Here is a 25,637-nt window from a genome sequence, read left to right as displayed (position 1 = left end):
AACGGTAACTGAAGCCAAAGGCTGTCAGAGCACCTGGCGCAGCCCTGCGGCCGGACTTGCAGCGAGGGTCCCTGAGACCCAGCCGGTTCTGGTCAGCTACAGGGGGAGGCCTTGCTCTGGGCGTGGGGAGCCCAGAAGGTTTGCAGGCAGGACGGGTGAGGCCAGGCTGAGCATCCACAGCGGTGCTGGGCAGTGGCCCCACCTGGCCAAGCAGGAGGCCCATGCAGGTGGAATAGGGCACTGACAGGAACCAGTGCTGTGAGATGCTGAGGCCTTAAGTTGACAGACATGGGGGCACCAGGAGGACCTCCTGACAAGTGACCCTGGGTGAGCCAGCCTGGGAGGCACTGGGAGCAAGCGGACGGAAGAGTGGGCTCCAGTACCATCCTTCCTGAGGAGCGGGGACAGGGTCGGGCAGGGAGAGGTAGGTGGGAGGCTGGAGGCAGAGAATGGCACCCACCCACCCAGATCTGGTTGGCAAGGGGTCCAGGGAGGCCCTTCCGCAGTCCATTGGCCAGACTTGAGGGCCAGAGGTGCCCGTCCATGGCGGAGGGTGTGGGTGTTCCTGTGCACCCCTCGAGGAGGGACAGGTGACTCTGTCCCCTGAGTGACATTGGCAGACATTCTTGCCTTCTGCATTGGTTCTTTCACAAAGGGCTCGATTTTTAGGGGTCCCCATGACCTGGGAACCCACCAGACCTGAGGGTGGACATGTTCGGGCCCACGTGATCCCGCTCTGAGACTGGGGGCCTCTGCGGTTTCTCTCTTTGGACACCGGTGCCCAGACGCTCTCCCAGGGACGGGGGTAGTGCACGTGCAGACGCAGGTGTGACCCACCAGTGTCGCTCAGGACATCTAGGTGTATTGGGTTTCTAAGACGACTGTAACAAGCTTGGTGACTCAACTGTCATAGTCTGGAGACCAAAAGTCCAAAATCAGGGTGTGGGCAGGGCCTCTCGCCCAGAGGCTCCAGGGAGGGTCCCTTCTGGCTCTCCAGCTTCCGGGGCCTCCTCACCCCGTCCCTGGTCCTCTCCCTGGGCGTCTGCTCCAAATCCCCTCTTCTTACAAGGACATGGATCATTGGGTTGGGGCCACCCTACTCCAGTGTGACCTTATCTGTTTTATTTTGTTTTGTTTTTTTAAGATTTGTTTATTTGAGAGAGAGAGAGAGTGAGTGCACGCGCAGCGAGGGGGGGTGGGAGAGGGAGAGAGAGCATCCCAAGCAGGCTCCCCGCTGAGTGTGGAGCCCAGACACTTCACCAACTGAGCCTCCTGGGTGCCCCCAGTACGACCTTCTCAGGACCACTGTACAAACAAGGTCATATTCACAGGAACCAGGGGTTGGGACTTGAACATCTTTGGGGGGGACACAATTCTGCCCACTACGGACGCACACAGTGGGGCAGGCTCAGGACTGCCATCCTCAGGTGACCCCCACCCCCCCGGGGACAGGGGCTCCATGCTCATGCTGTCCAGTGCGTCCAGCTCACCCCAAGTGGAGCCTCAGCACCGCTCCATGCCCAGCCAGGCTGGGGTCTCCCAAGTTCATTCTTCATCCCTGGTCCTGGGGGTGCCCTGGAACTTCCTGTGCAGGCCTGCCCCCCCGCCCCGTGCTGACCTGCATTTGCACGTGGACATGCCTGTGCCCACTTGGGCTCCTGAGCATGGACAAGGCAGACCTTCTGAGCGGTGGCAGACAGGCGCTGGACCCTGCTGCCCTGCATCCCGGGCCATGCAGCGCGTCCCGTGGAACATGCCCGCCTTTGGCACCTGGGTGTGCCCGAGGAAATCTTGTTCCAGGTCCCCGAACGCAGGGGGGCTGGCAAGAGCTGGTCAAGTGGGCTCTGGCCCCATTGCTGAGAGGGGCTGCACCTGCCTTGGTCCCCTCACGGTCTGGGGGGGCTTCAGCAGCTGCTCTTGCTCACGTGGATTGGGGGTCAAGGCAGGAGAGTGGGATGTCTCCTGGTGCTTCACACAGAATGTGGACGAGCCCTGTGCCCCTCCCCAGGCCCGAGGACAGTAGGGGTGCAGGGGGAACCACGTGTCCACAAGCTGAACTGCCAGGAGAGGCCCTGCTGACACGTGGGGACGACTCAGGTAGGGCAGGGGTGCAAGAAGGAAGTGAGGTCACAAGTTCTGACCCTCAGAGGGCACTGGAGGCCCCTCCACCCAGATCCCCCCCACCCCCAGCGCTGTGTCTGCATCCATCCGTAGGCCCCAGCCCCGGGTACAGGGCCAGCATGTGTGCCAGAAGGATCCGTGCCCCATCCGCGAGGAGCTGGCCTGGAGACGGGGGCTCGACACTCACCACCCCCAGCCGACCCTGCCCGGGGTGGATGCCCAATGCCCGGGAGCTTGCTGCTTGGGGACCCCCTAGAGCAGGGGAGACCCGACTGTGCGCCCTGGTTTGCTTGTCAAGGACACGATGCTGGCCACACACGTTGGCCATGTCCAGGGTCGGGGTGAGGAGCTGACGAGGGAGCGCTGGCTTCCTAGCCTAGAACCCCCCAGTCTGGAGGGCCACAGACGGCAGGAAGGAGCCCCGTGGCCCCTGGCCAGGCTTGCTGTGAGCAGACCCCCCACTGCGCCGTGGACAGAGGGGGCCGGCCTTGTGGGCTTGCCAGGTCCCGCAGATGTCCTTGGGCCACCGCACAGGGGAACTTCCAGCAGCGTTTTCTTAGATAGCTGGGCCCCACATCACCTGGGGGCCTCTCTAGCCTGGAGGGGCGCAGGTAACCCCAGAGTGCGTGCCCTTTTCGCAAAGGAGAGAGGGCAAGTGCTCGGCCCCAGGACTGCTGAGCGTGGGCTTCAGGGCCTGTGCCAAGTCCGGAGGGCCGGGGGAGCCAGCAAGGCTGACTGCTCTCTGGGGAGGGGAGGCCGCACATCTCAGCGGCCAAGTCTCCCCGACCCTCGTCTGTGGCCTCTGAGGGCCTTGCCCTCCCTCGTGTACGGGGTCCCACCCCCTCGGCCCCCAGCACCGTGCCGTGGGAGAACGCTTGTTCACACCACTGGGGGAGGCATGGGGGGACAGGAAAGGGTCTCGGCAGAGGAGGCAGCCAGCCAGCAAGTGGCCAGCCACCACCTGCGTTAGCTTCCGGCTGATGCTCTAACGAGTGACCACAAACTTAGTGGCTTCAATGACACAAGTTTCTGATCTTAGAGCTCTGCAGCTCAGAAATCTGAAATGAGTTTTATGGGGCTAAAGTCTAGGGGCCAGCAGGGCCTCACTCCTTCCGGAGGCTCTGGGAGACTGTCGTTCGTTCGCCTTTTCCAGTTTCTAAAGACCCCACAGTCCTCGGCTTGTGGTCTGTCCTGCACCTTCAAGCCTGGCACAGTGGCATCTTCTCTGCTTTCATCCTCACACCCTTGACTCCGACCCTCCCGCCTCCCTCTTCTAAGGACCCCTACCCGATAATCCAGGGTCATCCTTCCCACCCCCGCCCCCGCCCCGAGCCCTAACCTAATCCCCCTTGCAGAGTCTGTGTAAAGTTCTGGGTATTAGTACGTGACACCTTTGGGAAGGGTCTGCACCTCCCCTGGGAGGAGGTGGGGGCCATGAGCCAGGTCTGGGGGTAGGATCCCACCAGCCAGAGGAGCAATGTGGGCAGCGCTGTAGGGGGGCCGCTGACCCCCGACCTGTGTGGTGAGAGGTCTCAAGCCGGCCTGGCAGCAGGGTGGCCAGTCCCTCGGGGCAGTGAACATGGGGGCCTAGTGCCGCACAAGGACAGCCCCATGCCTGCCAGGTGTTGCCCTTTGGAGAAATGTTCAAATGTAACAGCCCAGCAGGTGGACCCCAGCGTGGCTCCAGACATGTCCTTTTGGTGTTGTTTTGTGCCCGTCGTCATCTGGGAGGGAAAATAAAGTTCAGTGACAGCCTTTTTTCTGCAATTCAGGAGGTCTCCACCGTTCCCAGTGGCAGACACTGCCGTGCTGGTGAGTGTTCCTGCCAGGGTCCAGGTCACTGCCCGTGCCCACCCAGCGTCCAGGACTCCCAGCCTGCCCTTCTCCAGGACAGTGGGTCTGGGAGAGACACCCCATACCCCTCAGGGGCAGGCAGGGCCCACTTTTGTGCCACCATAACTGCCTCTGGCCAGGTAGGACGGTCCGGGCCATTCACCCTCCTAAAGATGGAGCCCCCGGCAGTGCAGCCCAGGGCCCGTAGCTGTGCTGAGGGGCCTGTCCTGCTGCCCTGTGGGATTGGGTTTCCCCCACGTGCACACAGACCCTATGCATACAGAGGGGGACCCCAGGTTTGAAGTGCAGGGCAGTCCCTGAGGGGCTGTACCCCCCACCCTGTGCCACAGGCAGCTGCTGTATGTGGGGGTCTCCAGGGTGAGCCCCCCCAGCCACCGCGGCGGGTCGTAGGCGACCGGGGCATTTCTGCTGGGGAACAGCAGTCCCTGGCATGTCTGGCGCGTCCCCCCACCCCCGCGCCCCAGCCCGAGTCTCCTCTCTGCCCTCAGAGGAGCCCATTTACTGCTACACGCCGCACAACTTCACTCGCGACCAGGCGCTGTACGCTCGCGGCTACTGCTGGACGGAGCTGCGGGACGCGCTGCCCGGCGTGGACGCCAGCCTGTGGCCGTCGCTGTTTGAGCACAAGCTGCTGCCCTACTCGCTGCTGGCCTTCGCCGCCATCATGTACGTGCCCGCGCTGGGCTGGGAGTTCCTGGCCTCCACCCGCCTCACCTCCGAGCTCAACTTCCTGCTGCAGGAGATCGACAACTGCTACCACCGTGCGGCCGAGGGCCGCGCCCCCAAGATCGAAAAGCAGATCCAGTCCAAGGGGCCCGGCATCACGGAGCGCGAGCGGCGTGAGATAATCGAGAACGCCGAGAAGGAGAAGAGCCCCGAGCAGAACCTGTTCGAGAAGTACCTGGAGCGCCGCGGCCGCAGCAACTTCCTGGCCAAGCTGTACCTGGCGCGGCACCTGCTCATCCTGCTGCTCAGCGTGGCGCCCATCTCCTACCTGTGCACCTACTACGCCACCCAGAAGCAGAACGAGTTCACGTGCGCGCTGGGCGCGTCCCCAGACGGGCCGGCTGGCGGGGGCCCGGCCGTGCGCGTCAGCTGCAAGCTCCCGTCCGTGCAGCTGCAGCGCATCGTGGCAGGCGTGGACATCGTGCTGCTGTGCGCCATGAACCTCATCATCCTCGTCAACCTCATCCACCTGTTCATTTTCCGCAAGAGCAACTTCATCTTCGACAAGCTGCACAAGGTGGGCATCAAGACGCGCCGGCAGTGGCGCCGCTCCCAGTTCTGCGACATCAACATCCTGGCCATGTTCTGCAACGAGAACCGCGACCACATCAAGTCGCTCAACCGGCTGGACTTCATCACCAACGAGAGCGACCTCATGTACGACAACGTGGTGCGGCAGCTGCTGGCCGCGCTGGCCCAGTCCAACCACGACGCCACGCCCACCGTGCGCGACGCGGGCGTGCAGACCGTGGACCCCAGCGCCAACCCGGCCGAGCCCGACGGCGCCGCGGAGCCGCCCGTCGTCAAGCGGCCGCGCAAGAAGATGAAGTGGATCCCCACCAGCAACCCGCTGCCGCAGCCCTTCAAGGAGCCACTGGCCATCATGCGCGTGGAGAACAGCAAGGCCGAGAAGCCCAAGCCCGTGCGCCGCAAGACGGCCACGGACACGCTGATCGCGCCGCTGCTGGACGCGGGCGCGCGCGCCGCGCACCACTACAAGGGCAGCGGGGGCGACGCGGGGCCCGCTCCCGACAAGAAGCATGCGCGCCACTTTTCCCTGGACGTGCACCCCTACATCCTGGGCACCAAGAAGGCCAAGCCCGAGGCCGTGCCCGCCGCCGCCCTGCCCGCCTCCCGGAGCCAGGAAGGGGGTTTCCTGTCCCAGGCGGAGGAGTGTGCGCTGGGCTTGGCCGCAGCACCCACCAAAGGTAGGCGGCTGGGGACCCTCGGCCCCAGGGAAGGACGCCCCCCCCCCACCCCGCCCCACGCACCGTCCGCCGCAGACCAGGCATCTAGGAACCGTGTGCGGGGGTGAAGCAGCTAGTGGAAAGAAGGGGGTGGGCAGCCGGGGGGCCGACCTTAGGGCAGAACGCAGGCAGGCCATGAGGGGCCCTGCCCGGCACACAGGAGGAACACTAGCAGGAGAGCCCGAGGGGTTAGGAGAGTAGGTTGTTCAGGCTCTAGAGAAGGTTCTGGAAATGGAGAAGGTTCTGCTGCTCCTGAGGCAGTGCGAGATTCCGCCCAAGCAGGCCGGAGTGTGCAGAGAGGGGCTTGGGCGGCCCCACATGGCTAAGGAGGCAGGAGGAGGGAGAATCAAGCCCTCCCCGGGGCCTCGGGGGGCCTACGCCGGAGCGGGGCCCTCGGTGACCAGTCTCTGCCCGGCGGGGTCTGAGAGGGCAGCAGCGGTGGAGGGGCGGGCGGCCCGCAGGCTGTGACCTGCCCGTGTTGTCGGCTGTTTGCAGATGCTCCGCTCCCTGACAAGGAGATCCTGTACCCAGCAGAGCCAGCCCGGGCCACGCTTCCTTCCGGGGGCCCGTTTCACGTCCGCTCGCCCCCAGCAGCCTCCGCCACAGCCCCTCTGTCGCCAGCCACTCTGGGCAAAGCTGACCCGCTCGCGATCCTGAGCCGCAATGCCACACACCCGCTGCTGCACATCAGCACGCTGTATGAAGCCCGGGAAGAGGAGGACGGGGGTCCCCGGGCTCCCCCAGAGGTGGGCAGCCTCATCGCCATCCCGCCCCCCCAGCAGATCCTCATCGCCACCTTTGACGAGCCGAGGACAGTAGTGAGTACCGTGGAGTTCTGAGGAACAGGGCTGCCCGGGCCATTACAGAGCCCTCCGCATGACTGAGGAGTGCCGCGGACCCCAGCCCCACGGGGATGTGGTCTCTGCTTCACCCAGCACTGCCCGCACCTCCTGGCCTCCTGTCCGCATGCCCTGGGGCTGAGACCTGGCCCACCCGCCCCCCAAGACAGCATCGTTGGGGTGCTGGCTGGGCCAGGGGCTGGCCTTGACCCCGGCGGAGCCCCCAGCCAGAAAGGCCTGGAGCCACCCCCACCCCCACCCCCCATCCCTGCATCAGGCACTCGGCTGTGAGGTGAAGAGTTTATTTTTTTAGTCGATTTTGTCTTGGGCCCAGGCTAAGGCAGGACAACTCTGGTCCTGAGCCTGGAAGGAAGCTGGGGGTGATCACACCCCCAGGCCTGGCTATGCCCAAGGGGCCGTGCTCAGGGCTCCCTCCTGCAGTGGGAGGTGCCGGGGTCCACCCTCCATCAGATCAACATGCACTTTCTCCTTGTATCCCGACATACCTGTACTTTATTTTACTATGATTACTGTAACTACTGAGCGTACGTGATCAGGAGCCTGGACGGCGTGTGTGTGGGCGCGTGAGGGAGAGGCGAGGGCACGGTGTGCGAGTGGATGTGTGCATGAGTGGGCACGGAGCTGAGTTGGTGTGGACGCCGGCGTGCAAGGGAAGGAGTCCAACGCAATAACCACGTCCCCCCACCCAGGCCACCAGCCCCCACCCAAGGACCCACGCTGCTTCCCGTGGGGACCCAGGGCCGGCGCTCGGAGGGTCTGTCCCTATTACCTCAGCCACGGTGACAACGTGACAGTATTAACAAGGTAGCACCGAGCAGATCAATAAATATTATTCTGATACCGCCTGAGTCCCGTGTGGTCCACCCTGCAGGAGACCTGTGCTCTGACTGGGCTTGCCGCGTCTGGGCCAGCTGCCCTCCACCCACCATCGTCACGAGGGGATGCTGCCCCCCAGGCCACCTTGGGGGCCCGGCTGCACCCACCGTGAGGCAGGAGCACATGGTGGTCACTTGCCATTGACCTTCCATGACCTCTGACTGACAGGCATGCTCTCCAGGCCTGGGGGGTAGTTCAGGTGAGCCCTGCCCTCCCTGGGCTCACAGGCTCAGCAGAGGCAAAGGCAGGAGCCCCCAGAAGGCTGTCCCCTCCATCAGATGCTTGGGGACAGGGGACTGTTGGGTACACTTAGGGGAACAGGGAGAGCCACAGAATCTTCCCGGAAGAGGTCCCCTTGATACTGCTGGGGGTGCCCCTCATGTTCCAGGGACCCAGGGCAGGGGGCCCTCCTCACTGGGCCCACGACTCAGGTGGGATGAGTCTAGTCTTACGGGTACACCATGGACCCACGTGCCCTTCGGTCCATGGCTGGGGACCCCGAGAATCTGAACAGAGGCTCCTTGGAGCCAGGTAGCTGAGGCAGCCAGGCCAGAAACCTGCGGGCCCTAGAGCGAGGGGCCGGGGGGGGCCCGGCTGAGACCAGTGTGAGCCCACTTGCTGTGCTGCCCAGAGACCTGCCCGGCCCGGCCCCTGGAATCCCCGGGGCAGCCTTGAGCTGGGCAGGCTGAGCTTCCCTGGCGCTGGCTCATCACACAGGGACACAGACAAGGGACTGCATCCCTCCATGGATTTTAAGTGTGGTTTTATTATCACTCAGGTCTGCTGAGGCCTGCGACCAAGAGACAGCCGCCATCGGGAAGAGAGCTTCCCCCAGGAGGAGGCGGCATGCCGTGCCCAGGCTGGGGGCCGCTGGGGGAAGCGCCAGCAGGCAGAGCGGGAGGGGGACGAGGGCAGGAGCCATTCCTGTGGTTTCCGCAGGAAGGAACGGACAAGGCAGGTGAACAGGCTTAGGACTGGCCTGCGTGAATACCGACCACGGGTTCCCGGGCTCACCTGGCTGGTGGGCACCTGCCCTGGGTGGTGGGAGCAGGTGAGGGAGGCCCCGAGGGTGGGGGCCCCACAGAGGGGGTGGTGGGCCGGGGTCCTGGGTCAGCTGGTTTGTACATGGGAGTTTGTTGTTTCTAGGAATTAGTCCTGGGAGGGGCCGACCTTCCAGGGTCAACTTGGCCCCATGTCAAAATATCAGAAAATGAAAAGGCATTGTGAATACACCCTGTCCCCAGAGAGCACTCGGCCTCACCTGAGCCAGGACACTTCCCGCCCAGCATCCCAGGCTGTGAAGCCCACTGCCCCTTGGGTTGGCACTCACCATTTCCACGTGTCCAGGGAAGGGACCCCACATGCCCACAGGACCAGTTCTGCAGAGTGGGGACAAGCCCCTGGTCCCTCAGCAGCTCCCCCCTACCTTGGTCCACACCATCAACCGGCTCTATGACCCTGTGAGCAGGGTAGCTGTGCCCACCTGGGGGACTCAAGTCCGCAGCTCTTGCCACGCCCCCACCCCCAGCTGCCCGCCATTCCCTGAGTGTGGCTGGAGTCCAGTCCAGCCTCCCCAGCCATCCAAGGCCACACTCACCTGCCCACCCTACCCATCCACGTGCAGAGCTCAGCTGGGCCCTGCACCGGTCATCCCTGCCCCTGCCCCGGTGACTGCACTCAAAGCGGAGATGGCCCCAGAGCCCCGCAGAGGCGTTCGCTGCCTGGGCCAGGCAGCAGGCCGGTCCCGTGCACCCTCGCCCTGCCAGTGAGCACCAGTACCGCGGGCTGAGCGATGTTCACACATACACGTCTACGTACGGTTAGCGCACACCTGCCGAGGAGGCCCCCCGCGCAGCCACCTCCATGTCTTTGAGGAGACTGCTCTGTCAGGCTCTCAGCCACCTGTCCCCGGGGCCAACGCCCAGCGGGACACTGCAGAGCAAGTCTCATCCCGCAGAGGTCCGTCCTTCGGAGCACACGCAGTGCCGTCAGCGTGAGCTGAACCCTTGCCCTGGTTTGCTGGGGAAGAGAAGAGCCCAAGTCACCATCCCGTAGAAGCCAAGCTCTCCCTGCAGGTGCCGAGGGCCGCCATCCGACCCCGCTCTTGCAGGAGGGCACCCCATCAGCTCTAGTGTTGGTCTGAAGCCCCCCGCCCACCTCTCATCTCCTCACCCCTTCCCTGTAGCCAGGGCACTGCAGCGGCCGGGGGCAACTGGCCCCGCCTCAGAAAAGAAGAGGCTCCCACACAGGCAAGACTGGAACCCAGGCCTCTTCCTGGCACGCCGGCACAGCATGGGCCTAGCAGCCAGACTCGCCCCAGGCCCCACCACACGCTGCCTGGCGCACAGTGCGTGCTCCTGAGAAGGCGGCGAAGGTGGCTGGGACGCAGAAACGACCTGAGCCGGCACAGAGGGACGGAACAGTAACTGGACAGGAGGAGCACCTACCAAGGAGGACAGAGGCCTCCCTGAGGCCAGCCGGGCCCTTCGGGGACCAAGAAGCCGTAGGAGGGAGGTGGGCGGCAAGCCTGCCCCAGAAGCGTCAGCCTGGAGTCTCCAGTATACAGAGCTCAGCGGGCAAACAGCCCAGCCTGGTACCAAGAGTGGCCGGGGGATTATCTCTCACATCAGCTGGACCCCAGGACTACCCCACCAAAGAACACGGGAACCTGTGACCCCTACAAGTCACCAATGCCAGGGCCTTTCTTCCTGGAACCTGAGGGGCGGCCCAGTGCCCCGCTCTGAGCGCTGGTGGATTGGCCCAGCAGGTCCAGGCCCAGTGGGGGTTGGACTGGACCGTGCCCTCACTCCCAGGTGGCTCCAGAGTGAAGGGCAGGCAGCCTGCTCCAGCTACTGAGGCCCCCAGCCAGCCAGTCGTCCCACGGCCCTGAGCTGCACACAAGCTTCAGTGGAGCTAGCTGACCGGGGGTCCGCGTGTGGCCAGCAGGCAAGCCGTCCCCACATCCACCAGCTGCAGGGTGCCCAGCCCCAGAACCACCCTGCGAGAATGGAGGAGGGCCCAGGCGAGGGCAGCAGGCCCCAGGCCCCCTCCAGGGCCCAGGCAGTGGGGGTGGGCGGCCGGGGGCGCTCCACGTGGGGAGAAGAGGGCGGTAGCCTCGGGACACCCTACTGGGAGTCCGCATCCCACCCCCCACCGCCCACGTGACCAAATGGGGACGATGAGGGGCCAGAGACATGGCGGTTGGGGCCCCTCCGCGGCAGTGGGTCTGTGGCTCCAGGCTCGCCGGGGTCCGCCCGATCTGAGACCGCCCATTAAACACCCCTCCGGGGCTTGGGGTCCAGGTCTCAGCCTGGTAGGCAGCAGGACCCCTGGCGCCTGCCCTCCCAGGGGACTCCACCCACCAAGTCGAGGGATGGCCCGGTCGCCGGCGCGCGGGAGTCTAGGCACCCCCAACCCAGGTAGAGGCACGTGGGCTTGCTCCACACCCCGAGTTTTTTGCTCCTCCCATCCCACTATAGGCTGCCCCTTGGGCGATTGACACAAAGTCTCTCCGTTGACATCGCGGGAACGTCATCCCTTTTACAGACTGGGAGCTGCGGTCAGAGAATTTAAGAGTGCTCTGCAAGGCCGCCGGGCTCCTCCACAGGCCCGGGGACTCGAACTCACGTCTCCAGAATCTCCTTCCTAGAACCAGAGGCGCCGGGGTCGGAGTGGAGCGGGGTGGGGCGGGGCTTTTCGTGCGCGGCCCCCTGGGAAGTGTAGTCCTCGGGCCCTCGCGCACGGCTCCTGGGAAGTGTAGTCCGCGGGCGCTCGCGCGCGGATCCCTGGGAAGTGTAGTCCGGCGGCGCGGACCGAGCGCGCCGACGGAGCGGACGGGCGGCGCGTGGAACTGCGCTTCCCGGCATGCCGCGCGCCGCCCGCCCCCGGCCCCGGCCCGTCCGGCCGCTCCGCCCCCGGTCCCGGCCCCGGTCCGCCCCGTCCGGTGGGGCGACTAGCCGCATGGAGGCCGGTTGAGGAGCGCCGCCCCGCCTCGGTACGCTGCGCGGCGCGGGCCCCGGCTGACGGGCAGGGGTCGGGGTCGAGTCGGGGTCGGGGACGGGGGCCACCTCGCTCTGGACCGGGCCCAGTCAGCCCCCAGCGTGGGGTCTGGGGCTGGAAGGGTCAGCCCAGGCCTGTAAAGAGGGCGCGCGGGGCCGGGTCGGCGGCCAGGGCTCGAGGGGAGGGGGGCGGGGGAGAGGGCGTGAGGGCTCGGGTGGGGCGGGCCGGGGGCCGCGGGCCTCTCCCGGCGGAGACCCCGGGCCCTGCCCGAGTGCTGGTGGCCTCTGCCCTTCAAGCCGAGCGAGTAGGGCTGCCATATGGCAGAGCGGAGCGGAGGTGTCCCTCTGTGCGCGCAGCCGAACTTCAGCGGCCTGCAACAGTCTCCACTTTGTTTCCATGAAGCAGTCGTATGGAGGTGTAACTTCTGTGCCACAAAGTACCGCGTATGAGAGTCTAAAACTCTCCCCGGAGAGGCAAGGCCGCCTTGGTATCGGCCTCTCAGAAACAACTAGGAACTCCGCTCACAAGTCCTTGCCACCTTTGGGCATCAGGACAGCTTCGTTAGGAGAATGGGTGGTTTCCAGGTGGAATCCCACTGGCGTTTGGGGTGCCCTGGAGAGGGAGATGTGCGGCCACCAGGCTCACTGCGCTCCTGGGCGGGCTCAGCTCTCTCTGGGTCTCTTGCCGCCCCCTTTTCTCCTGCTCACCCCCTTGCAGCATGACTGGAAGGGACCCTTGACTCTGGGACCACTGGTCCGTCTTACAGAACGGCCGTGATGCTATGGTGTCTGAGGCTGCCAGGAGAGAGCCTGGTAGGGTGAGTAGCCAGACCCCTACACAGCGCCTTCCAGTGCTGGTCAGTGTGGGGGCCTGGCAATGGGCAGTGTCCAGGCTCCAGGAGTCAGGTGTGCTGGAAAAGGAGCCATTCAGGCCTCCAGCTCAGATACAAGTGGGCATATATCCTCTATCCCAATCCCAAACTTTGCCACGCCTCCATAAAGCAGGTGCTGCCAGTCTCAGGGGGGTCTCAAGTGGCCAGGGGTGCCCAGGCTTAAGAAGTGGGGGCATTGGGGAGGTCAGAGCTTTGGCCACATCCTGCCATCTCCCAGCTGGACGTTTATTTCTATAGCCCACTGGTCTGTCCAGATTGGGACCTCTGAGTTTCTGAGCAAGCCTAGTGGGTTGGTTGGGAGATGCAGGCTTTTCTGGGAACTCCATTTGGTGCTGGTCAGGTCTTGGCCACACTGAGAAGCCAGTCTGGGATCCGGGAGGCAGTTTGTGGCTTTCCAGTTTTTTGAAGGGCGAGGGGGGCAGAGATGGGTGTCTCAGCTTGCTCTGCAGCCATAACAAACAGCAGAGATGGGGCTTAAATAGCAGATTTTTTTCACAACTCTGGAGGCTGGAAGTCCGAGATCAAGGGTGGTTGCTGATGAGGGTTTTTTCTTCCTGGCTTGCTGATGGCTGTCTTCCCACTGTGTTCTCACACAGCCAGATCTCTGGTGTCTCTTCTCATAAGGGCCCTAATACCATCATGGGGCTCCACCCTCATGACTTCACAGTAACCTTAGGCACCTCCCGAAGGCCCCACCTCCAAACACCATCACCCTGGGGATTAGGGCTTCAGTATATGAATTTTGGAGGACGCAGTTCAGTGCATAGCAATGGGACCCTCCCCTGCCTGGGCTGGGCAAGCAGGAACCTGGGTCTGCCACTCCCACTGAACTGTCTGATGTCCTCTGCTTCTGTCCTGAAATGGACACCCAGCAAAACATTATCAGATGCTAACAACATCCTCCAGGGCAGAACAACTTAACGTGTTACTCTGATTTGTATCTCAGGGCTGTACACCCCAGGTGGGTCCCTAGTGCAAGTGGGGCTTTTCCTGTCCTTTGAGCAGGTGCTTTTCTTGGAGTACTGGGCAGGGTGGGTCCTCCTGGGGCTGTTGGGAATTCCCACCGCTTTGGAGTTTGTTTTCCTGAAAGCTTGTGGTGATTCTGCTGCTGTCCTCTGTGTGCAGCATTATGATTTCCAGAGCCAGATCATGGTGTATCCCTCTACAGATAAGGAGACGGCCAGAGAAGACTCATGTTCTGTTGTCCCCTGAAATCAGACTGCTGGTTCTTTTGTGCCCCATGGGGTTTGCTCCTGCCCACGCAGGAGGAAGCCCACAGAGGTCTATAGGTCATGAGCTGAAGTGAAATCTGCGTGTGGCACACGTCTTTAGCTGGGAGAGGGCCTACTGTGTGCAGACAGATGGGACGTCTGGGTGATAGCTCTAACCACCTCCATCCTAGAGGCAGGAGCTAAGAGTCCCAGCAGGTTGGAGAGTGCTGCCCGGGGCCATGCAGCACCAAGTGGCTGGTCTGAGATCTGGCCAAACCCAGGCCATCCCCTGCAGTACAGTTGAGGCATCTGCCCACAGGTCATCTCGGTGGACAACCCTGCTTGGCAGTGACAGCTGGTCAGAGGGAGTGGGTAGCCACTGCATCTGGCAGAAGGCTCTTCCTGCTTTGTGCCAGGTTCCAGAGGCCCCCAGCACTGGTGGCTGGACCGTGGCTCAGTAGCAGGGCTACACACTGGGCTATGGATTTAGGAAGGGACACATTTGTCTCCCCTCGAGGATGTCAGCCAGGGCTCTGCTTGTCACTGCAGTGGCGTAAGGAACTGCTGGGACCTCTAGATCCAGAGAATGTGTGGCAGGAAACTAGGAGGGATGTGGACGCTCCCCGGCAGCCACTGGTGGGTGCAGAGAGGTGGGGCCTGGGCTTGGAGGTCTGTGGGGGCCTTTGCTTCCCTCCTGGCAGCTGGGAAAGGCTCAGGCCCCAGCCATAAATATTTGAAATTTACAACCCACTGAAATGACATTTTACAAGGGTATTGCCAGGGGACCCACCTCTGAGGTCGAGAGAAACCAGGGTATTGGAAAGTGTGTGGCTGCAGCAGCGTCAGAGAAGGAGGGTTCTCAGAATCACGGACTCAGTGCTGAAGGGGTCTCAGGGGCCTTCCTGCCCGGCTAGACCAGGCACCCATCTCTGGGGGGCAGCTGCGGGGAGTGGGCCAGAGAGCTCCAGGGGACCCGGGTCCTGGCACTTAACAGGCTCAGGGCTGGGCTTTAGGCCTGACAGGCTCGTCTGCCACCCACATACCCCCAGCCCACAGGAGGCAGGACTCAGAAAGGGCACACCCGGAACGGTGCCCCCAGCCTGTGCACGGTGGGGCCGGCCTGTCCCCTGTGGGAACAGGCTTCCTCCTGGGCTTCAGAGGGTGGGTCTGGCCACACTGCCCCAGGGCGGGCGAGGGCTGCCAAGCCCCAGACCTGCCACCACCACACCCGTGGGAGGGAAGGCTGTGGCAACAACGACAACGTGGTGACCTCAGATTTGCTGGTTGTTAATGGGAGCCTCCCTGCCAGAGCACAGGATGTTTTCTTAAGAAGTTTTTCTGGTACTTTGGCAGCCTTGTGCTGCTTAGAAGTAAGAACTGTTTGCTTTTTTTGTGTAAAGCTGGACTAAGGACCGGCATCTCCACCTGCCCCCCTGGGCCAGCTCAGGGGCCTGAAGAGGGGCAGGCCCAGCTCCCCTGACCATTCAGCCCTGCCCTCCAGCTGCAGACACCGCTTCCTGTTTGTACTTAGTTGGCATCTTGCATTGGTGGAGTGCTTTAATCTGTGAAGCGGGAAGACGGGGCTTTGGGGATCCTGGACAGGGGGTACTCTGGGAGGAGTGCTTAGAAGGCCGGGCCTTCTTTCCCCTCCCCAGCCACCCTTCTTTGCTGGCCAACCTCCCACCAGGGCCTAGCTGCTTCCTTTGGCCCTAAGCCAGTTCCTCTTTCTGACCCTTACTGTGACTGTATTTCTTTCAGAAACCTGGCCATCCTCAGGATGGGCTGCCCACCCCACCCCGGTCAGCTCCGAGGCCTGTCCGAATGTCCCTGGACACCAGATCAGGCGTTTGGTTAAACTGGGAGGGAGCCCCGCTCCATCTCTGAGCTGCCTGCGCAGGTGGCGGGTCCCTCCTGCTGCTGAGGAGGACACGGGCTCAGGGGGAAGCAGGGAGTTGCTGGCTCACTGCCCCTTGTGATTGCGGTGCTCAGAGGGGAAGTGAACCTGACGCAGTGCCTTACTTTACCATGTGCTCTTCCTTCTCTTGTGAAACGTTGAGAAGTGTGGTGTGAGGGTGAGACTGAAGTGAGGCCCGCGAGCATTGCACAGCCCCCATTGCACGGCCCCTGGGGCCGCAGAGCTCTGGTGGGCGCTCCCCACAGCACCGCTCTGCACCCTTCCATCCCCTGGTGCACATGGGACAGAGGCAGACTCCAGAACCAAACACAATACCGCACCACAGCTTCCAACCAGTTGGAGTGACGGCCTGCAGTCACGAGTCAGACTTCTCCAGGGGCTCCTCATTTCAAGCTGCTTTGCCCCGCTGTGCTGGCCACCCCTGCACTCAGACTCGGGGCTGAGTTTTCCCGTGGCATCTTGGGGAAGCATGGGTGAAGTCTGCATTGTCGGTGCTGCCGGCCCTTCCGGTGTCCAGAATCCCACGGTCTGACACAGGTCTTGGGCTCCTGATTCCCCTTGGCCCTGGAGTTCTGAACGGTCCGTTGTCTTTGGCAGTTGTCTGTCCCTGGTGACACAGAAGACCCCCAGTTCACCGGCTGGGGCAAAGCCAGGCATCCCCAGCCCTGTTCTTAGCCCCGTGGTGCAGGGTTTACAGGTCCCACACCTACCGTGCCCGGTCACAAGGGACCCTGGACCTCCATAACTGGTGGCGGACAGGTGACGATCTATCTGGAAATGCAGAGCCTGTGATCCCGCCCACGGATCTTTCAAAACAGACTGAGCACTGGGCACGGCCCTGGGGTTCCAGGTGCGAACATGGTTCCTCTGTCTCCTCAGGCTTCACTCATCGGTGCCAGGAGCCGCCACCCAGCCATGGAGGGGGAGGAGGAGCAGGGCCAGCCACCTCAGGAGGTCAGAGGCCTGGGCCAGATGCTGGGGTGTGGGGGGCCTGCTTCTTGTACGACCTTGGGCTCAGGGTCCAGCCAGCTGGTCAGCAGAGTGTGGGTCCCCCCTCCGTGTGGCCGCCTGGGATCACTCTGGCTGCTTCTATAGGAGAGCTTTGTGTGGTTTTCCTGACCAGAGGGTCAGCCAAGGGGGACCTTGGGGCAGGGAGCCCTGGGGGTGGGCTGCACACAAGGCAATGATCACAGAGAGGCTTTGAATGCTGGGGAGCATGTGGAGTTGATGGAGCAGTAGCCCAAGTCCTAGGTGGGCCCCACTGGGGACAAGTGGGTGCCCTGAGCCCAGGCAGGCCCCAGGGAGGGTGGGCACCCCGACTCACACATTCCCTTCCCTCTGCAGGCCGACATGGAACCTGTTGTGGGGGCTTCAGAGGTGGTGCCCAGGGTGCTTTCTGGAGAATCCCAGAACCTGTGTGCGTGCTCCCTGAAATCATTCAGGGCTGGGGGGCAGGGGCAGCTCCCTGGCAGAAGGGGCTCGGACTGGGTGATCTGAGTCTGGCGACCAGCGGCCCGGGCCAGCCCCGGGTTGTTGGGGAGGAGGCTCTGGAGCATAGGCAGGGTTGGTGGAGCTCCATCAGGAGCCCCTTCCCTGGGGCGGAGGGCTGAGTGCTTCAGAGACGCCGTGGAGGCCGTGACGGCTGGGGGCTCCCCCTCGTGGAGGATGCAGAGCTTCCCGAGGCCCAGGACCCTTTCCACAGGGAGGGTCTCGTCAGACGGTGCTGAGCCCAGCTGCACTCCGTAGTGAGCAGGGACCGGCTCGTCACAGCTGGGAGGGACCCCCGTGGGCGGTGCTGCTTGGGGGCGCGTGCCCCTGTGTGCATCTGGGCCCCGGGTGTGGCTCAGCCTGAGAACCGGGAGCCCAGGCCACCGGTGTGCACGGCACCCCAGCTGAGCTGCTGTCCTTGCAGCCGACGCGGACGCGCTGACCCTGCTCCTGGAGATGAAGCTGAGGAGACGGCGAGAGCGGCCCAGTCTGCCGCGCACAGTGACCGAGCTGGTGGCTGAGGATGGGAGCAGGGTGTATGTGGTGGGCACCGCCCACTTCAGTGACGACAGCAAGAAGGACGTGGTGAAGGTAAGGCCCATCACGCGGGGCTGGCCTCAGGCCGAGCGGCCCCGTCCCGTGAGCTGCCGCCCTCCTGCATGAGTCCAGTGCCCCTCAGAAAAGGGGTTTCTGAGGCCACGGAGCCCTCGTGGCCTTGTGCACTTTTCTGTTGTGTTGCTTTCTCTCAGTCACTTAAATGAGTTGTTGCCACGGCAGCTGAGGTGGCCCCCTGGGGATGGGCCTCTCGGTCGGTCCCAGCGTGGCCTCCACCTGCAGGGTCAGGGTCCGCGCTGGGGGCTGAGCCGGCTGGTCTGTTGCAGACCATCAGGGTCAGGGTCCGTGCTGGGGGCAGGCACCGGGCTGAGCTGGCTCGTCCGTTGCAGACCATCAGGGTCCGGGTCAGGGTCCTTGCTGGGGGCTGAGCCGGCTCGTCCATTGCAGACCATCCAGGTCAGGGTCCACGCTGGGGGCGGACGCCAGGCTGAGCCAGCTCGTCCGTTGCAGACCATCAGGGTCAGGGTCCGTGCTGGGGGCGGGCACCGGGCTGAGCCAGCTCATCTGTTGCAGACCATCAGAGTCAGGGTCCGCGCTGGGGGTGGGTGCCGGGCTGAGCCAGCTCATCCGTTGCAGACCATCCGGGTCAGGGTCCACGCTGGGGGCGGGCGCCGGGCTGAGCCGGCTCATCCGTTGCAGACCATCCGGGTCAGGGCCCACGCTGGGGGCGGGGGGCGGGCTGAGCCAGCTCGTCCGTTGCAGACCATCCGGGTCACAGTCTGCGCTGGGGGCTGAGCCGGCTCGTCCGTTGCAGACCATCAGGGTGAGGGTCTGCGCTGGGGGCGGGCGCCGGGCTGAGCCAGCTCGTCCGTTGCAGACCATCCGGGTCACAGTCTGCGCTGGGGGCTGAGCCGGCTCGTCCGTTGCAGACCATCAGGGTCAGGGTCCACACTGGGGGCGGGCGCCGGGCTGAGCCAGCTCGTCCGTTGCAGACCATCCGGGTCACAGTCTGCGCTGGGGGCTGAGCCGGCTCGTCCATTGCAGACCATCAGGGTCAGGGTCTGCGCTGGGGGCTGAGCCGGCTGGTCTGTTGCAGACCATCAGGGTCAGGGTCCGTGCTGGGGGCAGGCACCGGGCTGAGCTGGCTCGTCCGTTGCAGACCATCAGGGTCCGGGTCAGGGTCCTTGCTGGGGGCTGAGCAGGCTCGTCCGTTGCAGACCATCAGGGTCAGGGTCAGTGCTGGGGGCTGAGCTGGCTCGTCCATTGCAGACCATCAGGGTCAGGGCCCGCACTGGGGGCTGAGCTGGCTCGTCCGTTGCAGACCATCCGGGAGGTGCAGCCCGACGTGGTGGTGGTGGAGCTCTGCCAATACCGTGTGTCCATGCTGAAGATGGACGAGAGCACGCTGCTCCAGGAGGCCAAGGAGCTCAGCCTGGAGAAGCTGCAGCAAGCCGTGAGGCAGGTGCGGTGTCGGGCGGGCGTGGGCTGTGCACCCCTCCCCAGGCAGCCACGCTCCCTGCTCTGCCCACCTGTGAGCACACGGCCTTCCAGGCAGTGTGGAGGTGCCCAGCCCGCCCTGGGGCCCTGGCCTGGGGCGGGAGAGGGGCATATGCCTTTATTGGGTTTCAGACAAGGCAGGCAAGGTGGGTGAGCTTCAACCCCCAGGGAAGACCTGGACAGGGACCCCAGGGAGCTCGGCAAAGGGGAAAGGGGGGGCCTCAGAGTCCCCGCCAGCCCAGCACAACATATGCCCCTCGGGGGGACGTGGGCAGAGGAGTTGGGGTCTGGGCTGGAGGGGCAGGAGGGAAGGGGCATCCACTGTGGATGTGGCCGCCTGTCCACAGCCCTTGCTCAGTCCCAGAGCACAGGCAAGGCCTCCCCTCACGTTTGAGGAAGCCTGTGCTCAGCGCCCACATGGCCGCTGACTGTCGGCTCTCTCCCCTGCAGAACGGCGTCATGTCCGGACTCATGCAGATGTTGCTGCTGAAAGTGTCGGCCCACATCACCGAGCAGCTGGGCATGGCTCCTGGTGGCGAGTTCAGGGAGGCCTTCAAGGAGGTGGGCCTGGGTTCAGCCAGGAAGGGGGCTCAGTGCCTGGGCAGCTGCCCGGGGCTCAGGCTTCCCCAGCCAACACCCAGCCTCTGCCCCAGGCCAGCAAGGTGCCTTTCTGCAAGTTCCACCTGGGCGACCGGCCCATCCCCGTCACCTTCAAGAGGGCCATCGCGGCGCTGTCCTTCTGGCAGAAAGTGAAGCTGGCCTGGGGCCTGTGTTTCCTGTCAGACCCCATCAGGTAGGGCCCCTCAGCCTCCCGCGGGCAGCCCCACCCAGGAAGAGTGGCCCGGGGCCCGCCGTGCGACACAGCCCCCTTGTTCTTGGGCTAAGCCTCCTCAAACAAGGCCTTCCCACCCCTTCCTTCCGCCGTGAGCCCAAACACAAAGGGTGCGGAGGTCCCTGCCCTGGGTCAATAGCACCAGCCTCCTGCTGGCCGCCCCATCCCCACGAGGCTGGCAGCGTGCCCTCTGCCCCCAGCAAGGATGACGTGGAGCGCTGCAAGCAGAAGGACCTGCTGGAGCAGATGATGGCAGAGATGATCGGCGAGTTTCCCGACCTGCACCGCACCATCGTCTCAGAGCGTGACGTCTACCTGACCTACATGCTGAGGCAGGCCGCCCGGCGCCTCGAGCTGCCGCGCTCCTCCGATGGTGACCGCGACGGCCGGCCCGGGAGGGGGCTCTCCGGGCACTGGCACCACCAGGCCGCTGCTGACGCGTCGCTTCCCCCACAGCTGAGCCCAGGAAGTGCGTCCCCTCCGTCGTGGTGGGTGTCGTGGGCATGGGCCACGTCCCGGGCATCGAGAAGAACTGGACCACAGACCTCAACATCCAGGAGATCATGACGTGAGTACCGCCTGCCCACCCACGCCACGCTGTCCCCCAGCACAGAGTGGGGCCTGGGGAGGGGGCGGCAGCCATGCTGGGGCTGGGGGCGCACGTGCCCCCCCACCCTGAGCCAGGCCCAGCCCGCCCTCCCTTCCCCAGCGTGCCCCCGCCGTCCATCTCCGGCAGAGTGTCCCGGCTGGCCGTGAAGGCTGCCTTCTTGGGCCTGCTGGGCTACGGCCTCTACTGGATGGGACGCCGCGCCACCAGCCTGGTCCTGTCACTGCCTGTCACTCAGTACTGTCTGCAGAGGGCATCCACGGCCCGGCCGCACAAATAGGAAGGATGAGCACCGCGGCGGCGGCTCCCGAGTTGCAGCAGCTGAGAGGCGCTGGGGCCGGCCCCCCCCCCACCCCGAGGAGCTCTGGGCGCCACCCCCCGTGGGGGTCCAGGCCCAGCCACGCCTGCCCTCCCCCAACCCGCCCAAATAAAGAATTATTTAACTGCTCTGAGCTCAGGCTTCCCAGCAGCCCTGCCCCCACCCTGTCCCCAGCCCTGCAGGGACCACTCCTGGGGTTCACGGGGTTCACGGGCATCAGGACGAGCTGGTGGGAGAGGGGCCGAGGTGGGCACGGCCAGCCCTCCCCTACCTCACTGTGCCTTGTCACGCGCGGGCGGCGGAGCCCCCGGCCCGGGAGCGACTCAACGGTGGGTTCTGGGCTGCGGGGTTCCCGCCGGCACGTTTGGGAGGGGCCGGAGCAGCCCTCGAGTGGCTCCGGGGAGCCCCCCTCCCGACGGGGCAGCTGGGCCGAGCTTGGTAGCCGCTTTCCTTGCAGAGGTGGTGTGGTTTTGGCTTTTAAAAATGTCTGAATTTTTTTTACTCAGGTAATTTTAACTTAAGACAAACTGAAGCCAATGTCAGGAAATACTAGCCTTAAATCTGATTGGGACAAAGAGGGTGTGTTGTTGGTGGCGGGTGGGGGGCACTCAGCTCTGAGCCGGCGAGCCTGGGGGAAGGGTTGGCTTTAGCAGCGGGGCCCGGCCGGCCTCCGGACGCTGCCCCCCCGGCTGCCCCCTCGGGCAGCCCCTGGCTGGGGGATGTCCAGGGCTGCAGCCCCCCCCTGGCCAGGGAGGATCGCACCTGCTCCCCGTGCCGCACTCTCAGCGGACAGAGGGCGTGTGTCCGCCAAGGCCCCCCAGTTGGCACACGTGCCGGCGGGTGCCGGCCACCGTCCCACCGCCCCACACGGGGCGTCCACCCCGGGCGTCGCCCGTGTGTGTCGTCGCCACTCCTGGTCGTGTGTCTGTGACGCGGCATCTGTGCGGCCCACCTGGGGCCCGGGGTCCTGCTCAGTTGTGCTTGTGCTGACTCAGTGTCTGACAAAGTCAGGGGAAACCCAGGGCCGTGAACTGGCCTGGGGCGTGTTGTTCCTGTCACGGAGGCGCGTGTACATGTTGCTTAGGAACTGAAATAAAGTCTAATTTTGGAAGCTCCTGTTTTGTGAAATGTGTGGAAGCGGCGCTCGAGGGCTAGGGCAGGAGGTGCCCCCCGGGCCCAGCGAGGACACCTGCCAAGGGGAAGTGTGCTCGGAAGAGCGCCCCGGCCCTCACCTCCCTGTCCACGCCCTCGGGCTCCCCGCCCTGGCACCTGGGAGGGGAGGAGGCAGGGTGAGCCCAGCGCCCGCACAAAAGGTGCTGGGGACCAGTGGCTCAGCTCTGCCCCGAAGGACAACAGTGAGCGCCTGGGGGGCGTGAAGGGAGGCTGGTAGGGCCGTGGGCTGGGCTCTCCACCCACCATGTCTGCACCCCCAGGAAGCATGGCTGCCTGCCCTGTGCTGGGTCTTGCTGCTCTCCTCTTCCTCTCAGCGCCCCAGGCCAGCTCCGTGGTGCAGTATCGACGGCTGGTAAGAGTGGCCATCAGACCAGCGGGTCTCACTAGCCTGACATGAGCTGGGGACTCCCAGAGCCACCGAGCCTGCCTCTCACCAGGGTCCTCTCTCCACAGGTGCCAGTGGTGCTTCTGGAACCCCAAGGTCTGGCTGGGGCGGGGGAGAGGGAGGGGCCCACCAGGTGGGCCCAAGCCGGACAGCCTCCCACCTGTCACCCACAGGTCCCCACCCAGCAGGTCTCACCCCCCATGAGGACCTGGCTGGGTCCCTGCCCAGAACAGCTTGGGGGGCGGGGGGAGGGCAGGCAAGGGCCAGGCCCCACGGTATTCCCTCCTACCGCCGGCTGGGCTTGGGGTAGTCCTCAGACCACTGCCAGGCCAGGAGGAGGAAGGTAAGGAAGCCAAGACTGACCTTCCAAGGGCAGCAGGTGAGGGCGTGAGGTGGTGTCCAGGGGCCTCGGGAAGAATCGAGGGTCTGGCCGAGGGCTGGGGGGCCAGCAAATTGGCAGAGCCCAAGGCACAGCCATTTCCGAAGAGGCCTGGGACAGCTTTGGCCCAAGGTGAGGGGACTGTGGCTGCCCACCCACCCGGACCAAGGTCGTAAATCATCCGCCAGATTGTCACAGAGCGTCTGCAGGAGGCGGGTTCTGGTTCCGGTCACCGAGAGAGCATGGCCCCTCCCCAGGCCCTGAGCCTTTCTGGCCGTATCCCCCACAGGGAGGGACTGCTCTCATATCTGGTTGGAGAGCCCCACGGCCCGCAGTGGCGTGTACACCATCCAGCCAGAGGGAGTCAGCACCCCCTTCAAGGTGAGCAGCCTGCAGCAAGGGCCCGGGGGTAATGTGTGTGTCACTTGGACAAAAACAAGAGATGGCACTGTCCACCTAGCAGGAGAAGGGCCAGCCAGGCCAGGCGCTGCCGGTGGAGTCCGTCCTCAGACACACCCGGGGAACAGAGGTGTTCGTGGACGTTGTGTTACAGTCAGAAAAGGTTGGGAGAAACCTAGGCTCCCACCTCGAAGGGTGTGAACAAAGAAAGAGCCCAGGAGACAGCATTAAGTGAAAAAACAAAGCCACAAAGCAGGGTGCAAAATGACATCAAACGGAGCAACCCTCCTGGGGGCCTGTGACCTCACTGCCAAGCTTGACCCCTTTTCTGAGAAAGTGAACTTAATGTGATGCAAATTTATATGACATTTGACAAGTAAAAAAGTTTCAGTTTTCAAATGCGAAGTGTTTCAGGGAGCACGGGCAGGAGAGGGGCAGGCCTGCTTGCGTCCACGGGCTGGCCCTTTCCCCAGGTTTTCTGCGACATGCGCATGGACGGTGGCTGGACGGTGATTCAGAGCCGAGACCGGGGCCGGCGGCGGCCTCTGGACTTTGAGAGGTGCTGGCAGGAGTACAAACAAGGCTTCGGAGACCTGAGAGGTAGGACTGTGTTGCCTGTGGGGCACAGGGGCGTAGCCAGCACCCCAAGGCCCTGAGCCCCACCGGGGACATAGGAGAGAGATGGCAGGAGGAGGCTAGGGGTGGTCCATCACACAGCAGCCTCTGCCCAGGTGCCCCACTCCTGCAGGTGAGCACTGGCTGGGGCTGGAGCACATCTCTGGCCTGACCTCCCAGCCGGGCCTGCGCTCGGAGCTGACGGTGGACCTCCTGGGCCTGGACAACCACACACTTCAGGCCCACTATGAGCACTTCCACGTGGACGGGGAGGACCAGTTTTACCAGCTGACCCTTGGCCCGTACTCGGGGAATGCAGGTGAGTGCTGGGGAGGTAAGGGACCCCTGTGCCTGCCCCCAAGTGCCCTGTTTTGCCCCCTGGGCTCTCTAGGCTGTGGGAGGGGGACTCTTGCAGCAGGCCAGGGTGCACCCACCCTGGAGCCCCCAACTTGCCGGCCCACATCTGCCAAGCTCTGAGCTCTGGGGAAGACTGTCCCTCCCCAAGCGCCTGCCCTTCTGGGGCCCCAGATGGCAAGGCGGCGAGCGGGGGCCTGAGGGGCAGCTGGCCTGCCGCCCACGCCACCACACTGCGCAGGGGACGCATTCCGAGGCTTGGGCCAGACGGACAACCAGGAGGGCTGTGGCTTCAGCACGCTGGACCGCGACCATGACCGCTGCTCGCCCTGCACCGATGGCGCCCAGACCTTCACCAGCTGCAGCCACGATCGCTCAGGAGCCGGTTGGTGGTACAGTGCCTGCGGCCACGCGGACCTCAACGGGCCATGGCCAGAGCACACGGGGGCCGCTTCCGGCATGCGCTGGGCCGTGGGCAACCACCAGCCCGCCTTGCGCGCCAGCGTGCTGCGCGTGCGCACCACTGCTTCCCTCAAGGCCTAGGCCCCTGCCCATCCGTGGCCGAGCCTCATTAAATGTTCAAGCCCGGCTGTCCGCTGCGTCTTCCTTGGGGCCAGGACAGGGGAGGGGCCGAGCTCAGCTCCGACCCACCCTGGCTGCTCAGACCCAGCCCACCCAGGAGGCCTGTCCATCCAGGACAGGCCTGGGGAAATCCAGGAGGCTGTGCAGCCCAACGTTTAGGCCAGAAACAAGGTCACCAGGTCTGGGAAGGCACTACCCCTTGATGCTGACCTCCTGGAACCCTTGGCACCCACCAGAGCCCCCACTGGCTGTGACCTCTGTGAGGGCAGGCCAGCAGGACACAGGGCCTGGTACTCTTGAGCCTTCAAGAACCCAATCCCACCAGATTCCAAGGTGTGGGTAAGACAGTGGGGTGAGGGGGCAAGGAGATGGGTCAGAAGGGCCTGGGACCTGGGGGAGGGGGCAGCGGTGACAGTAGGCTCAGGCTGGGCCCCCTAGGCAGTTAGGAAAGAGGCTGGCAGTAGGGGACTCTGATAGCAGGCCAAGCAGACAGGGCCCCAAGTGAGGCTCCGGTGGAAGGGGAAGGCAGGCTGCAGGAGGAGACGCTGGGGCTCTGAGCCCCTGCAGGGACCTAACCACATTGTACTCCACACAGAAGGTCGTGTCCTTGTCCCTCTCAGGGATGGCGACCCTGAGCTGGAGAGGTTGAGGGGTTCCCCAGTGTCACAGCTGGCAGGGGCACAGATGGTTCTCATGAACTCTGGGAAGCCCACATTGTGGCCCCAGGAGAAGGTTCCAGAAGAGGCTGCTG

The 25,637-nt window shown here is 64.3% G+C and overlaps 3 protein-coding genes across 18 annotated transcripts in view; all 3 read left to right on the top strand.

The window, feature by feature from the left end:
- The window catches only part of LOC113922777 (pannexin-2), an 80,911-nt gene extending 73,267 nt beyond the window's left edge, over nt 1–7,644 (top strand). For all 12 annotated transcript variants that reach the window (XM_027595040.2, XM_027595047.2, XM_027595038.2 and 9 more), the window contains 2 exons: nt 4,464–5,909; nt 6,444–7,644. In XM_027595040.2, coding sequence (XP_027450841.1) covers nt 4,464–5,909; nt 6,444–6,787 — 1,790 coding nt within the window. In that variant the 3' untranslated portion in view covers nt 6,788–7,644. The remainder of the gene's footprint in view (nt 1–4,463; nt 5,910–6,443) is intronic.
- A 3,949-nt stretch (nt 7,645–11,593) lies between these two features.
- Nucleotides 11,594–22,080, top strand: TRABD (TraB domain containing). Of its 4 annotated transcripts, none has more exons than XM_027595198.2 (10): nt 11,594–11,678; nt 16,581–16,655; nt 17,046–17,118; nt 17,614–17,780; nt 19,066–19,206; nt 19,692–19,802; nt 19,895–20,034; nt 20,274–20,446; nt 20,530–20,641; nt 20,810–22,080. In XM_027595198.2, the coding sequence occupies exons 2-10, from the start codon at nt 16,617–16,619 to the stop codon at nt 20,958–20,960; spliced, it is 1,107 nt and encodes a 368-aa protein (XP_027450999.1). In that variant the 5' UTR covers nt 11,594–11,678; nt 16,581–16,616; the 3' UTR covers nt 20,961–22,080. The 4 variants fall into 4 exon arrangements, with proteins under 4 accessions (XP_027450999.1, XP_027450998.1, XP_027451001.1 ...); XM_027595197.2 differs by having other exon boundaries at nt 11,595–11,678; nt 20,783–22,080; XM_027595199.1 differs by lacking the exon at nt 17,046–17,118 and having other exon boundaries at nt 11,614–11,678; nt 20,783–20,960.
- Nucleotides 22,081–22,275: 195 nt separating this feature from the next.
- LOC113922858 (angiopoietin-related protein 5-like) lies at nt 22,276–24,887 on the top strand. Of its 2 annotated transcripts, XM_027595202.1 has the most exons (7): nt 22,276–22,354; nt 22,433–22,524; nt 22,626–22,653; nt 23,226–23,317; nt 23,809–23,935; nt 24,084–24,269; nt 24,546–24,887. In XM_027595202.1, the coding sequence occupies exons 2-7, from the start codon at nt 22,438–22,440 to the stop codon at nt 24,845–24,847; spliced, it is 822 nt and encodes a 273-aa protein (XP_027451003.1). In that variant the 5' UTR covers nt 22,276–22,354; nt 22,433–22,437; the 3' UTR covers nt 24,848–24,887. The 2 variants fall into 2 exon arrangements, with proteins under 2 accessions (XP_027451003.1, XP_027451002.1); XM_027595201.1 differs by lacking the exon at nt 22,276–22,354 and having other exon boundaries at nt 22,390–22,524.
- The last annotated feature ends 750 nt before the right edge of the window (nt 24,888–25,637 follow it).

The sequence above is a fragment of the Zalophus californianus genome, chromosome 9, assembly GCF_009762305.2.
Source record: "Zalophus californianus isolate mZalCal1 chromosome 9, mZalCal1.pri.v2, whole genome shotgun sequence".
Classification (NCBI taxonomy): Eukaryota; Metazoa; Chordata; class Mammalia; order Carnivora; family Otariidae; genus Zalophus; species Zalophus californianus.
This window is presented reverse-complemented; position numbering and strand designations above follow the sequence as displayed.